This window comes from Stomoxys calcitrans, chromosome 5 (assembly GCF_963082655.1).
Source record: "Stomoxys calcitrans chromosome 5, idStoCalc2.1, whole genome shotgun sequence".
NCBI classification, from domain to species: Eukaryota; Metazoa; Arthropoda; class Insecta; order Diptera; family Muscidae; genus Stomoxys; species Stomoxys calcitrans.
Genome location: NC_081556.1, coordinates 48855891 through 48869988, shown reverse-complemented (window position 1 = coordinate 48869988; position 14098 = coordinate 48855891). Strand labels below are relative to the sequence as shown.

The window sequence follows — 14098 nt, the reverse complement described above, 5'->3', positions numbered from 1 at the left end:
AACAATTGTGCTAAGTATGGTCTTAATCGGTTCTTAACCTGATATAGCTGTCATATAAACCGATCTGGGATCTTGACTTCTTGAGCCTCTAGAAGGCGTAATTATTATCCAATTTGGCTGAAATTTGGAACAACGGCTTTCCTAATAACCTTTAATTTACATATCAAATATGGTCTGAATCGGTCTATAGCCTGATACAGCTCCCATATAAACCGATCCCCCTACTTTACTTCTTGAGCCTCTAAAGGGCGTAATTCCCATCCGATTTTTAAAGTAATTTTTCACGACTTTGTTTAAAGTTTAAATTGGATCCATAACATTGAATTTTCCAGTCGAGGACTCAGTTTAAGATAAGCCAACATGTTTATTCAAAAAGGTTTTTCTAGTTGTTCTATAATGCTCGCTATGGAGGCCATCGTGGCGCAGAGGGTAGCATGTCCACCTATGACGCTGTACGCCGGGATTCAAATCCCAGCGTGTATATCAGAAAAATTTCCAAAGCTGGTAATCCCCTTACTAATGCTGGCTACATATGTGAGTTATCCTGTCGTGTTAAATCTTCTGTACCAAGTGGTTTCGCTATACGGTACGCCGTTCGAACCTTGCATAAAAATGGAGGCCCCTTATCATTGAGCTTAAATTTTGTTTGGACTGCACTTATTGTTATGAGAGAAGTATCCCTTGTTCCTTAATGGAATGTTTGTGGGAAATTTAGTTAGTTTAGTACTATAATGCTCGAAAATGACAACTCTAAGGAAAATTTGGAGTTATTTGGGAGGACATGCCCATTCAGTGTTGCCAGATTATTTAATTTTAAACTTTAAAGTTTATATTACGAGTGTAACTAAACAAGCAAAAACTCGTTAAGTTCGCCCAGATCGAATTTTATACACCCTCCATTGTGAATCGCATTTGACACGTTCTTTGAACGATTCTTTCAAGTATAGCCAAATAATTGTGCACCCTATAGGTTCAAGAAGTCAAATCGTGCGATCGGCTTGTATGAGAGCTATATGAGGATATAAATTTATTTGGGCCATACTTGGCACAGTTGTTAGAAGCCATAGCAAAACTTTGCGTACAAAATTCCAGCCAAATCGGGTGGTAATTGAGCCTTCTAGGGGCTCAAAATTTCAAATCTAACTATCGGTTTATATGGCAGCTATATGAGGTTATGAACCGATTTAAGCTATACTTGGCACAGTAATTGGAAGTCTAAACGAATCATTTTGTGCAAACCAAATCGGATAAGATGGCGCCCTCTAGAGGTTCAAGAAGTAAAGATCCCAGATCGGTTTATATGACAGCTATTACTTTACTTACTTTAATCGGCTATGACAGAACATTTGTTCCACTAGCCGATCTATTGGGTTGCCCAAAAAGTAATTGCGGATTTTTTAAAAGAAAGTAAATGCATTTTTAATAAAACTTGGAATGAACTTTAATCAAATATACTTTTTTACACTTTTTTTCTAAAGCAAGCTAAAGGTAACAGCTGATAACTGACAGAAGAAAGAATGCAATTACAGAGTCACAAGCTGTGAAAAAATTTGTCAACGCCGACTATATGAAAATCCGCAATTACTTTTTGTGCAACCCAATAGAATATCGTTCCTAACGCCTCGATCTTCTGCGCTCATTCTAAAATTCAGACAACAAGTTTTAAGGTGTCTCCCATCACTTGATCTTTCTATCGGGCTTTTGATCGTCCCGGTTTCCGTGCGTTTGCCTTCAAAAGACTTCTTTGCTAGAACCTTATCATCCATTCTAACAACATGACAACATCAATATTTCGTTGTGTAACAAACGAAAAGACGAAATTATTATACCCCTATAACCTATGGTGGAGGGTGTAAACAACAGGGAAGAAGCAGGGAATCAAAAGCAAAAAGTCCAATCAATTTGAGTCAAATCTTAGATACCAAGCCCCATTAATGACATTTACAAGATTCTTTATAGATTTTATTACACATCCTGCAGAAATCTGCCTTTGCTCCCAGGGTGAGGTCAAAGGACTTCTATGAGCATGCCTAGGTCATGATTTTTTCCCCAGGATGAGCGACGTCTTGTTTCGCGAAATACTTGGCAACAGGGCCCCATTTATGACATTTACAAAATTCTTTATATATTTTATTACACATCCTGCAGAAGTCTGGCTCTGCTCCCAGAGTGAGGTCAAAGGACTTCTATGAGCATGCCTAGGTAATGACTTTTTCCCCAGGATGACCGACGTTTTGTTTCGCGAAATACTCGCCCACAGGGCCTTTGACACCCTATAACCTACTGCACCTGCTCACGCCATAGATGCGCAGGCATTGTAGAAGCCGTCCACCAGCAATCTATTTCCTGTCACATCTCGATGACCTAGGACCCATCGGAACCTGAAAAGCTTTTCAGTGGTTCGAAGAAGCTCTTTGCTTCTCACAGCGACCGACGCCAGAGCCTTCAGCGCCTCCTAAGTGTCCACGAATATTGAGTTCGATTGAGCCGCCACTCCCGCATTAACACTGTCTCCAGTGCCTTCAGGGCCGCGAAGACCTCCGCCTGAAAGACGCTGCAATTGTCCAGAAGGCTATACGGTGCCCCCCTCAGTGTATACAGAGGGTCCCGGAATGGCTAATTTCCCCCAACCCAGAGATCCCTTTTCGGGAAAACGACTTCAGTCAATCCATGCGGCATCACCACCCCCCCGCAGAACAGAAGAATGACCTACGTTCGAGGAGCACGATGTACTTGACTCCTTGAGTCTCACGACTATCTTTGCCACCAAGCACCCAAAATTCAGATGCAAAGACATAAGATCGAGAATGGCATTCAGAGCCTCTCTCGGGGAACTTTTTCTTGCCGCAGAGAGTGGTACCCTGTACCTTCTCGATCATCATGAGAAGGCCATTGTTGTTCAGAGCTTTGCGACAACCATATGTAAGAATTTGCGGAACGACCGACTTAAACATCCGATGCACCGTCCCTATATATATATATATCCTTATATAAAAGAGAACATTCAGTCTATTTTTGACCATTTCTTCAACGTTTCTTCTCCAACTTAGTGGCGTCCACCCCATCCAGCACAGGTCACTTAAAAGCACCCAGTTTGGGAAATAGTTTTATATGGAAAGTATGATAAATAAATTGAAAGCATAACTGGAAGCACAACAGTCTTCAAGTGATTCTTTCGGGTTGTTTCCGTTCTTATTCGTAGTCATAGCAGGTCTGTTTAAGTTCCCTTTAAGTTCTCTCCATATTTCTATTAATTTCTTAGGCTGGTCTAATAGCAATTTTGTGGTGCTTCGCAGTTTTCCAAAGGGCTCCTTTTGGATTTGCTCATATTGAGGTTCTTAGAGCTGGTTCTTAAATGGGTCCTAGAGTAGTTTATTTCAATAGACCTATAGACTATTAAAATAAACCAACTGATCTAGTTCACATTAGTAACTAGTTCAAATTAGTTATGCAGGTCAGTCAGCACACAAATTACATATAGTCATGTCATTTATCCATCCGCAGGATTTTTTTCCATGAACCATCGGATGGGGGATATACTAATCTAGTTATTCCGTTTGTAACATTTTGAACTATTGTTCTGCCTTAATGGCATTTTAAGTCGATCTAGCTATGTTCGTCCGTTCGTCTATAGAAATCTCGATAGTATCTAAACGAATAAAGGTCGTTGGGGATTTCAAATGGGCCATATCAGTCTATGTTTGGACATAAATCCCATATAAACCGATCTTCTGATTTGACTTCTTGAGCACCTGAGGGTGCAATTATTATTCGATTTAGCTAAAATTTTGAACAACAACTACTGCTATGGCCTCCAACATCCATGTGTGGCCCAAATCAGTCCATACCCTGGCGGAATTTTTATCCGATTTTGCTGAAATTTTGCATAATGACTTTTTTATGACCTTCAACCACTACGCCGAGTATGGTCCATTATTACATCTACTTCTTATACCCATCACCATAGGATCTCGATCATCTCGAAACATTGATCTGTGACCCCATAAAGTATATCCATGGTGATGGGTACCCAAGATTCGGCCCGGCCGAACTTAGCACGATTTTACTTGGTTTAGGTTGAGATGCTAAGTTCAAAAAAAGGGTTTCCAAAAATAATAATTGGACAGTCATCTCTGAAGTAAAATAAGAATCAATCATCGATTAAATTTGAAACGAATGGTCACGGCATCTTTATTTAAAAATTATGGTTTTCTGGCTCGTTTTAATTGCTACGTATAAGGAACAATTTTATATTTTGAAAAAATTTTTTCATTGTGGTTAATCATTGATTCTCTATGAATTGTCTCATGGTTCACTAACGCTCCTATGTTGCTCCTGCCAGGCCTTTTTGGTGCTTTTCTATAATTTTCTGTTGGCTGTCCGTTGGTTTCCTCTTAAGGGAATGCGTTTTCAATGCGCGTGCATGAAAAACGCATAAAAATTAAACTCTGCAAACAAATCCCACAAAAGCAAAGCGCAAAAGTTAAACAATTTTTAACTTTGATGGCTAATACCACTACATCACTTATGGCAATAGAGAATGGCGTTCGAGTTCAATCGTTAAAGTTGAAAATTCTTTAATTGTAAGCGTCAGTGTTGTGGGATTTGTTTGTAGAGTTGCATTGTTAATGCGTGCGCAACCTTTCGTCTCCCACTCGATTTCTGTAGGTTTATTGTTGGCTTATTTTCGATTTTTTGTCGTTTCAATGCTGGATCGCTACCGAATTATTCTCCTTTAGCCTTTCTTTTTTTTTGTTCATTACTTGTGGATTCTAGTCCGGTTATTTTAGTTTCTTGCCAATTTCCTGTCTTCTGATTGTCAGTGCGGGACACACACAGCAGACGTTTTTTAGTCTCTTCTTCCTAGACGTCCTCACAGCTTACGCAGAAGTCGTTACTTGCAATCTTCAGTCTGTCAGCATGTTTTCCGATCAGATAGAAGTCTGTCATAAGGGACACAATGACTGAGAAATCTATTCTAACTAGCGGCAGCAAAGCGGTGGACGTCTTCTAGTCTAGATTGCGTCACATAATTTTGAAGTGTTTACAACTTGCAACCTTCAGTCTGTCAGCATGTTTTCCGATCAGACGGTAGTCTGTCATGAGGGACACAATGACTGAGACATCTATTCTAACTAGCGGCAGCAAGGCGGTGGACGTCATCTAGTCTAGATTGCGCCACATAATTTTGAAGTGTTTACAACCAGCACTTTGCTACCATCTGTCATCCGTTGACCTACGGCTCTGATCCTGACCCATACCCACAGATTCCAGTTCCTTTGGAATGTGTAAGGTTGTTCCTAGCCTCGCAAGCTCGTCCGATCTACAATTTCGTGCGATATCTGTTTTCAGCCATCACGCTGAGAGATCTGCGACTGTCGAGAGCGGTTTTGGAAAACTATTCTAGGAAATAAGTATGGGGGTATATTAATTTTGTCATTCCGTTTGCAACACATCGAAATATCATTTCCGACCCTAAAAAGTATATATATTCTTGATCAGCGTAAAAATCTAAGACGATCTGTCCAAGTCCGTCCGTCTGTCTGTTGAAATCAGGCTACAGTCTTCAACAAGTAAAAGCGTGCTAAGTTCGGCCGGACCGAATCTTATATACCGTCCACCATGGATCACATTTGTCGAGTTCTTTTCCCGGCATCTCTTCTTAGGCATAACAGGATATAAGAAAAGATTTGCTCTGCTATTAGAGCGATATCAAGATACGGTCCGGTTTGGACCACAATTAAATTATATGTTGGCGATCTGTGTAAAATGTCAGCCAATTCGAATAAGAATTGCGCCGTTTGGGGGCTCAAGATGTAAAATAGAGAGATCGATTTATATTCGAGCTATAGACCGATTCAGACCATAATAAACTCGTATGTTGATGGTCATGGAGAATCCGTCGTACAAAATTTCGCGCAAATCGGATAACAATTGCGACCTCTACAGGCTCAAGAAGTCAAGATCCCTGATCGGTTTATATGACAGCTATATCAGGTTATGAACCGATTTGAACCTCATTTGACACAGTTGTTGAAAGTAAGAATAAAATACGTCATGCAAAATTTCAGCCAAATCGGATAGGAATTGCGCCCTCCAGAAGCTCAAGAAGTCAAGTCCCCAGATCTGTTTATATGATAGCTATATCAGGTTATGATCCGATTAGAATCATACTTGGCACAGTTGTTGGATATCATAACAAAACACGTCGTGCCAAAATTCATTCTGATCGGATAAGAATTGCGGCCTCTAGAGGCTCAAGAAGTCAAGACCCAAGATCGGTTTATATGACAGATATATCAGGTTATGAACCGATTTGAACCATACTTGGCACAGTTGTTGGATATCATAACAAAATACGTCGTGCGAAATTTCATTCCAATCGGATAAGAATTACGCCCTCTAGAGGCTCAAGAAGTCAAGACCCAAGATCGGTTTATATGGCAGCTATATTAAGTTATGATCCGATTTCAACCATACTTGGCACAGTTGTTGGATATCATAACAAAACACGTCGCGCAAAATTTCATTCTGATCGGATAAGAATTGCGCACTCTAGAGGCTCAAGAAGTCAAGACCCAAGATCGGTTTATATGGCAGCTATATCAGGTTATGGACCCATTTGAACCATACTTAGCACAGTTGTTGGATATTATAACAAAACACGTCGTGCAAAATTTCATTCCAATCGGATAAGAATTGCGCACTCCAGAGGCTCAAGAAGTCAAGACCCAAGATCGGTTTATATGGCAGCTATATCAAAACATGGACCGATATGGCCCATTTGCAATACCAACCGACCTACACTAATAAGAAGTATTTGTGCGAAATTTCAAGCGGCTAGCTTTACTCCTTCGGAAGTTAGCGTGCTTTCGACAGACAGACGGACGGATAAACAGGTTAAGTTCGAAGATGAGCTAAATATATCGGACTACATCTTGATATAGCACCCATATAGACCGATTCACTGATTTAGGGTCTTAGGCTCATAAAAGCCACATTTATTATCTGATTTTGCCAAAATTTGGGAAAGTCAGTTGTGTTATGCCTTTCGACATCCTTCTTCAATTTGGCCCAGATCTGTTCAGATTTGGATATAGCCGCCATTTAGAGCGATCTCTCGATTTAAAATTTTGGTCCCATAAAAGGCGCATTTATTGTCCGATTTTGCCAAAACTTGGGACAGTGAGTTTAGTTTGACCTTTCGACATCCCTATTTAATTTGGCTCAGATCGGTTCAAATTTGGATATAGCTGCTATATAGACCGATCTCCCGATTTAAAGCCATAAAAGGCGCATTTAGTGTTTGATTGCCCCAAAATTGGGGACAGTGAGTTAAGTTAAGCTCCTTAACATCTTCCTGAAATATGGCTAAGATCGGTTCAGATTTGGATATAGCTGTCATATAGACCGATCTCTCGATTTAAGGTCTTGGGCCCATAAAAGGCGCATTTATTGTTCGATTTCGCTGAAATTTGGGACAGTAAGTTGTGTTAGGTACTTCGTCAGTTCTCTTCACTTTGGCACAGATCGGTTCAGATTTGGATATAGCTGCTATATAGACCGATCTCTCGATTTAAAGTTTTGGCCCCATAAAAGGCACATTTATACTAATTATGCGTATGCTAGGCTTTTCGACATCCGTGTGTTTTATAATTCAGATCGGCCTATATATGGATATGGCCACCAAAAAGTCCAATATTTTGATCTACAAAATTAAACAATGATTTGTACTTAGTAGACCTCTCAATATCCGTGTCGAATTTGGGCCAAATCAGATCATATTTCGATAAAGCTTCTAGAGGGATATAAATTATGCATCCAAAGTATCTAGAGTTCGGCCCGGCCGAACTTAGCGCCTTTTTACTTGTTTTTGTTAGCTTATTTATCTTATGGTTTATTGCGAATATCTGGAGTTTTACTGTCTCAAGCACTTTCTTTTGGAGTCAATTTTTTATATTGACCTACAAGAACTTAAGGGCGTTCTGCTTTCTTCCCAAATAATCTCTTTCATCAGTGTTTCTTCAGTTTTCTATCAGTTATCGGCCCCAAATCTATTCATCTTTTAAACATTATTTTGTAATTTTAGACTCATCTCCTAGATACGCTTAGCTTTCTGTTAGTAATCATGATGAGTAAATGTTTTGTTGGGTTATATTTTTTAGACGGACACAACATTACGCATACTGAGTAAAGGGGGTGATTAAAAGAAACCGAAAAAAGTAGAAAAAATAAGTGTTAAGAAAGAGGTTAAACTTGTCTATGATTTTGTTAATTTTTTTGTTCTTTTTATTTAGTTCACAATATTTCTTGTAGTTTCTTTTCATTCATTCTTTCATTCATTACTTAAACGAAAAAAATTACAAGTAAGAGTATGTATGGAGTATATTTTGTAGAATACACTTATCACAGAGAAAAAACATAATAAAAAAAAAGAATAATGAAACGAACGAAATATGTAAGAGTTAAGGTTAAAAGGGATGGGAAACAAATATAGAGGTTAGGATGGACAGAGAGAGAGAGAGTGAGTTAAGTTGCGAAAATGAGTATAGAGTAAAGTAAAATCTAAACTTAATCTTTGGCTTAAATTATAAATACACGTCAGACAACAAACGTCAAGCAAACCCTGGAAGCAAGGACACAAAAAGCTCAATGCCTGGCGCCATGCGAAGGGACCAAGACTTTATCCTCTCGCATTCCAGGGATGTAAGAGTTTGCCTTTGTTTATTTTTTTTTTTCATTTTGTTGTTTTAATTGCTTTGGCATGTTGGTTATGTGCTTCTTATTAAATGAGGCTGTTGTTGTTGTCTTTGTGATGAACATGTTGCTGCTGCTGTTGGCCCTGTTGCAAGTGTTGTGGGTGCCGTTGGTGTCGGTGCGGCAGCAGGCACTGACACCAGGGCATTTGTTGTCGTTGTCTTGGCTGAAGTTTGTATTTGGTGGAGGATGTTGGCTTCTCTTGAGGGAGCACAGGGTACGACGGTGGCACTGGTGACAGCGGCGGCAAGTGATGTTGCTGCTGACAGCGACAATGCCGCCCCGTCTGTCATTTGGTACTCACCTCTTGACGATGATATGCTGTCGGGAGCATGAGCCTTTTTGTATTCTGTCTCGCTGAGCGGTGCTATAACATTTCCCTCGACATCGAAAACATAAGGGCTGTTTGGATGTTCCTCCCAGCGTTCTATGAAATTTTTCAAATTATCCTTTGTTGTATCCAGTTCTTTTGTCTGGATAAAAGGAAAAGAAAAGAGACCAAGGAGAAGACGACGAAATGAAATAAAAAGAATGTTGCATACAAGTGAATAGAATTTTAAGATAAGTTACAGGTTTCCAACCAACAACTAACTAGAAGCCAACTAACTAAATTTAGAAGCTTTGCCTCTTTTTCAAACTGATTTCTTAAAAACTTACCCCTGTTATGTCTTCATTGTCTTCATTATCACCCGAAGTTTCTGAAGTGTGATCCCCATCGATACTGGGTGGTATAGGCGAAGGTGTGGTGGCTTTTAATGATACCGGTGGTACATTTAAAGGCTTGGGTAAAATTTTAGGCGGAGTTTTTGAACGTCTTTGCAGCCATTTGTGTTTTAGGCATTGTTCGGCGGTCATGCGGGTACTACAGGAGAGGGAGAAACGAAATTAATTATGTGAACAATACTTTGCTCTCTCACCACACTCACTTTAAGTCTTTTACCAATAACTTCGATATAAAGTCAATGCACTCGGGTGAAACACTGCTAAAGGATTCATCCTCAAAATCATATTTGGCTATGGTAACATTGGCCATGGTGTCGATGTCCGTTTCCCCCATAAATGGCGAAAGTCCAGAAATGCTGTAACCAATTTATCCCCCCGAAAAAAAAAACAGAGACGCAAAAGGGCAGATTCAGTCAACCAAAGTAACATTGGCATAAAATGATGCGTGAAAAATTGTAATGTTGTTGTTGGTGGTGGTGGTGAAGGGAAAACATTGTTGTCGTTGTTTGCCAATGACGGTGTTTAGTTGATGTTAGCAGCCGACATACATGTGTGTGGATTTTTGGAGGGCGTTTTGTTGACGTGTTTCCGGTATGTTCCATGCCATGAAGGAGTATAATTATGTTGTTGTACCATGTAGTTGTAGTCCAAAGTCAGTTATTTTTTGTTGTTATTGCCACCGATTGTTGTTAAGTCATTTTTGTTAATAGCCAAAAGTAATGAAAATTGGGTGATTTGTTGTTGTTGTAGTATGTTTGGGTTTAAGTGATAGAAATTTCCCAGTAATGGCAATTTGGTGAAAGAAAAAAAGAGAAGGAGAAGAAAAGAAGGAGAAAAATTAGAAATTTAATTGTAGTTTGCCATAGACTAAAAACTAGAAAGTTTAAGTGGCGATTGGCTTAGAAATATTTAAGCAACAAAAACGAGTTCTTTTCCCGTCATCTCTTCTTAGGCAAAAAAGGATATAAGAAAAGATTTGCTCTGCTATTAGAGGTATATCAAGATATGGTCCGATTTGGACCACAATTATAGTCAAGACCCAAGATCGGTTTATATGACAGCTATATCAGGTTATGGACCGATTTAAACCATACTTGGGACAGTTGTTGGATATAATAACAAAACACGTCGTGCAAAATTTCATTTCAATCGTATAAGAATTGCGCACTCTAGAGGCTCAAGAAGTCAAGACGCAAGATCGGTTTATATGGCAGCTATATCAAAACATGGACCGATATGGCCCATCTACAATACCAACCGATCTACACTAATAAGAAATATTTGTGTAAAATTTCAAGCGGCTAGCTTTACTCCTTCGAAAGTTAGCGTGCTTTCGACAGACAGACGGACGGACGGACAGACGGACGGACATGGCTAGATCGACATAAAATGTCGCGACGATCAAGAATATATATGCTTTATGGGTCTCAGACGAATATTTCGAGTAGTTACAAACAGAATGACGAAATTAGTATACCCCTCATCCTATGGTAGAGGGTATAAAAATCAATTGCTTGCAAAAAAATTTTGAGCAATTTTTATACCAACCACCATAGGATGGGATAGGATATTGATGTAGGTCGCTGGGGATTGCAAATGGGCCATATTGGTTCAGATTTGCATATAGGCCCCATATAAACCGATCCCCCGATTTGACTTCTTAAACCTGGAAGCCTCAATTGTCATCCGATTTGGCTGAAATTTTTGCACATAGGGTTCTGTTATGACTTCCGATAACTGTGCCAATTCGGTCTATAACTAGATACAGCTCCCATATTTTAACAGAATCCATGGTGGTGGGTTCCCAAGATTCTGCCCGGCCGAAATTAGCACGCTTTAACTTGTTTTTTCCTAAAAAAATTTGTTAAAATTTTATTTTGTAAGAAAATTTTAAATTAAAATGCTTCGAAATGCAACTAATTTTATACTCCCTACCATAGGATGTGGGTATACTTACTTCGTCACTCCGTTTGTAACAACTCGAAATATTGGTCTAAGCTCATATAATGTATACATATGCTTATATATCTTCTTGATCGTCATTAAATTTTATGTCGATCTAACCCCATGTCCGTCCGTCAATCTATTTGTCTGTCGTTATCACGCTAACTGTCGAACGAGCACAGCTACCCGCACGAAATTTTGGACAAACACTTTCTATTGATATAAGTTGGTTGAGATTGTAAATAGCAAATTTTGCCCATGAACATTCCATTAAGGAACAGGGCTAACTTCTCACTTATCAATGAGTGCAGTCCAATTCAAGTTTAAGCTCAATGATAAGGGGCCTCCTTTTTGTAGCCGAGTCCGAACGGGTTGACGCAGTGCGACACCTCTTTGGAGAGAAGTTTTACATGGCATAGTACCTCACAAATGTTGCCAGCATTAGGAGAGATTATTGCCAGCATTAGGAGAAATTGTTGAGATTGTAAATGAGCCAAATTGGTCCATGTTTAGGTGACATTCATATAAACCGGTCTTCCGATTATATCTCTTGAGCCCCTAATTCTTGTCCCATTTGGCATGATGATTTTCCGTATAGCCTCCAATATACAGTATCGGTCAAAACTTAATCACCCCTTAGTACATTTTATTTAAATTTTTAATTAATACGGCTTTAATGGGCTTAAGATCTTAAATCGGAAGGTAGGTTTATATGGCAGCTTTATCAAAATATGGTGCGACCATATACAGGTTAGATTACGGGAGGCTTAATAGAACTCAGTGTTCCGAATTTTAGTGAAATCGGTTAATAAATACAGCAGTTGTGAGCTTAAGATCCTATATTAGAGATGGGCCATTTCTAAATATGATCCGACCTGGACCATATTCAAGTCGAATAACGGGTGGCGTAAATCAACTTACTGTTTCTAACTTCAGCTAAATTGTATGAGGCTTTTATGGGCTTAAGGAGCTAAGTGGCAACTATAAGGGGAGGCGTAGACCAACTCACTATTCAAAATTTTACCAAAAACGGGTAAAGAATGCATCTTTTATAGGTTTAAGATCCTAAATCGGCAGATCGGTCTATGTGGCAGCTTTATCTATATATTGTCCGATCTGAACCATATTCAAGTCGGATGCCGGTTATGGGTTTTAGATGTGGGTAAACTTGGGTAATTCTTTTTTATACCCTCCACCGTAGGATGGGGGTATACTAATTTCGTTTGTAATACCTCGAAATATTCATCTAAGACCCCATAAAGTATATATATTCTTTATCGTCATGACATGATAAGTCGATCTAGTCATGTCCGTCTGACCGTTCGTCCCTCCGTTCGTCTGTCTGTCGAAAGCACGCTGACTGTTGAAGGAGTAGAGCTGCTCACTTGAACAAATACTTCTTATTAGTGTAGGTCGGTTGGGATTCTAAATTGCCTATATCGGTCAATGTTTTGATATAGCTGCCATACAAATCGATCTTTGATCTTGACATCTTGAGCCACTAGAGGGCGCAATTCTTATCCCATTTGGCTGAATTTTTGCATGAGGTGTTTTGTAATGGCTTCCAACATAACCTGATATAGCTGCCATATAAACCGATCTGGGACCTTGACTTCTTGAGCCTCTAGGGGGCGCAATTATTGTCCGATTTGGCTGAAATTTTGTACTAAGTGTTTTATTTTGTCTCGCAATATGGTCTAAATCTGTTCATAAACTGATGTAGCTCCCATGTAAACCGATGTCCCGATTATACTTCTTACAAATTATAATTTGTAAATTTTGTACAACGACTTCTCCCACTAACTTCAACATACGTGTCAAATATGGTCTGAATCGGTCTATAGCTTGATATAGCTCTCATATAAACGGATCTCTCGATTTGACTTCTTGAGCCTCTGAAGGGCGCAATACTTATTCGATTTGGCTGAAATTTTTCAAAATGACATCTAATATCCAACTTTCAATTCATATATGGTCTTAATCGGACCATAACTTCATATAACTCCAATAGCATTGCAATTGTTATCCATTATCATTTGTATGCCTTAAACGAGATACCATGCAAAGAACTCAACAAATGCGATCCATGGTGGAGGGTATATGAGATTCCGCCCGGCCAAACTTAGTATGCTTTTACATGCTTTTATATCTGGAGGACTTTCCCCTTTACCCTAATTTTCTAAAACGCCAGATTTCAGGGACGAATTTTGCGAACTTTTGTTTAAGGACTTATTGTGACCTAAAAACTAAAATTTGTATCCAAATTTGGTTGGGGTGCCTAGGGGGACCACCACACGCGAGGCCCACTAGGTGGATTTAAAGAGCAATCATGGCAATATGGGACTCAAATGAAAGGTAATTCAGAGTAGAAAACGAATCTGATATCCAATTTTGTGGGCAAGTGTATGGGGACGGGGGGTTGCCTTAACTCCAAAGCACTCTCCCCACCCAAACCGGACATTTATTATCCGACCATGGCTATATGGGGCTCAAGTGAAATGTATTTGGAAATAGATCACGAATTTGGTCCCACCCCCAGAATGCCTACTAAATGGGATTTTTCTTACAGTCGATGACAATATAGGGTTCAATTATGAGATATATGGGAGTAGTGTAGAAGGTGGCATATTTACCGACCTGGCCATTATGGAGCTCAAATGAAAGGAAGTCGGGA

General features: G+C 39.4%; 1 protein-coding gene across 2 annotated transcripts in view; it reads right to left on the bottom strand.

Moving 5' to 3' along the window:
- The window catches only part of LOC106085866 (probable serine/threonine-protein kinase fhkD), a 179012-nt gene that overhangs the window by 24447 nt on the left and 140467 nt on the right, over positions 1-14098 (bottom strand). For both annotated transcript variants that reach the window (XM_059368727.1, XM_059368728.1), the window contains 3 exons: positions 9684-9836; positions 9415-9619; positions 9062-9230 (listed from right to left, as the gene is read on the bottom strand). In XM_059368727.1, coding sequence (XP_059224710.1) covers positions 9062-9230; positions 9415-9619; positions 9684-9836 — 527 coding nt within the window. The remainder of the gene's footprint in view (positions 1-9061; positions 9231-9414; positions 9620-9683; positions 9837-14098) is intronic.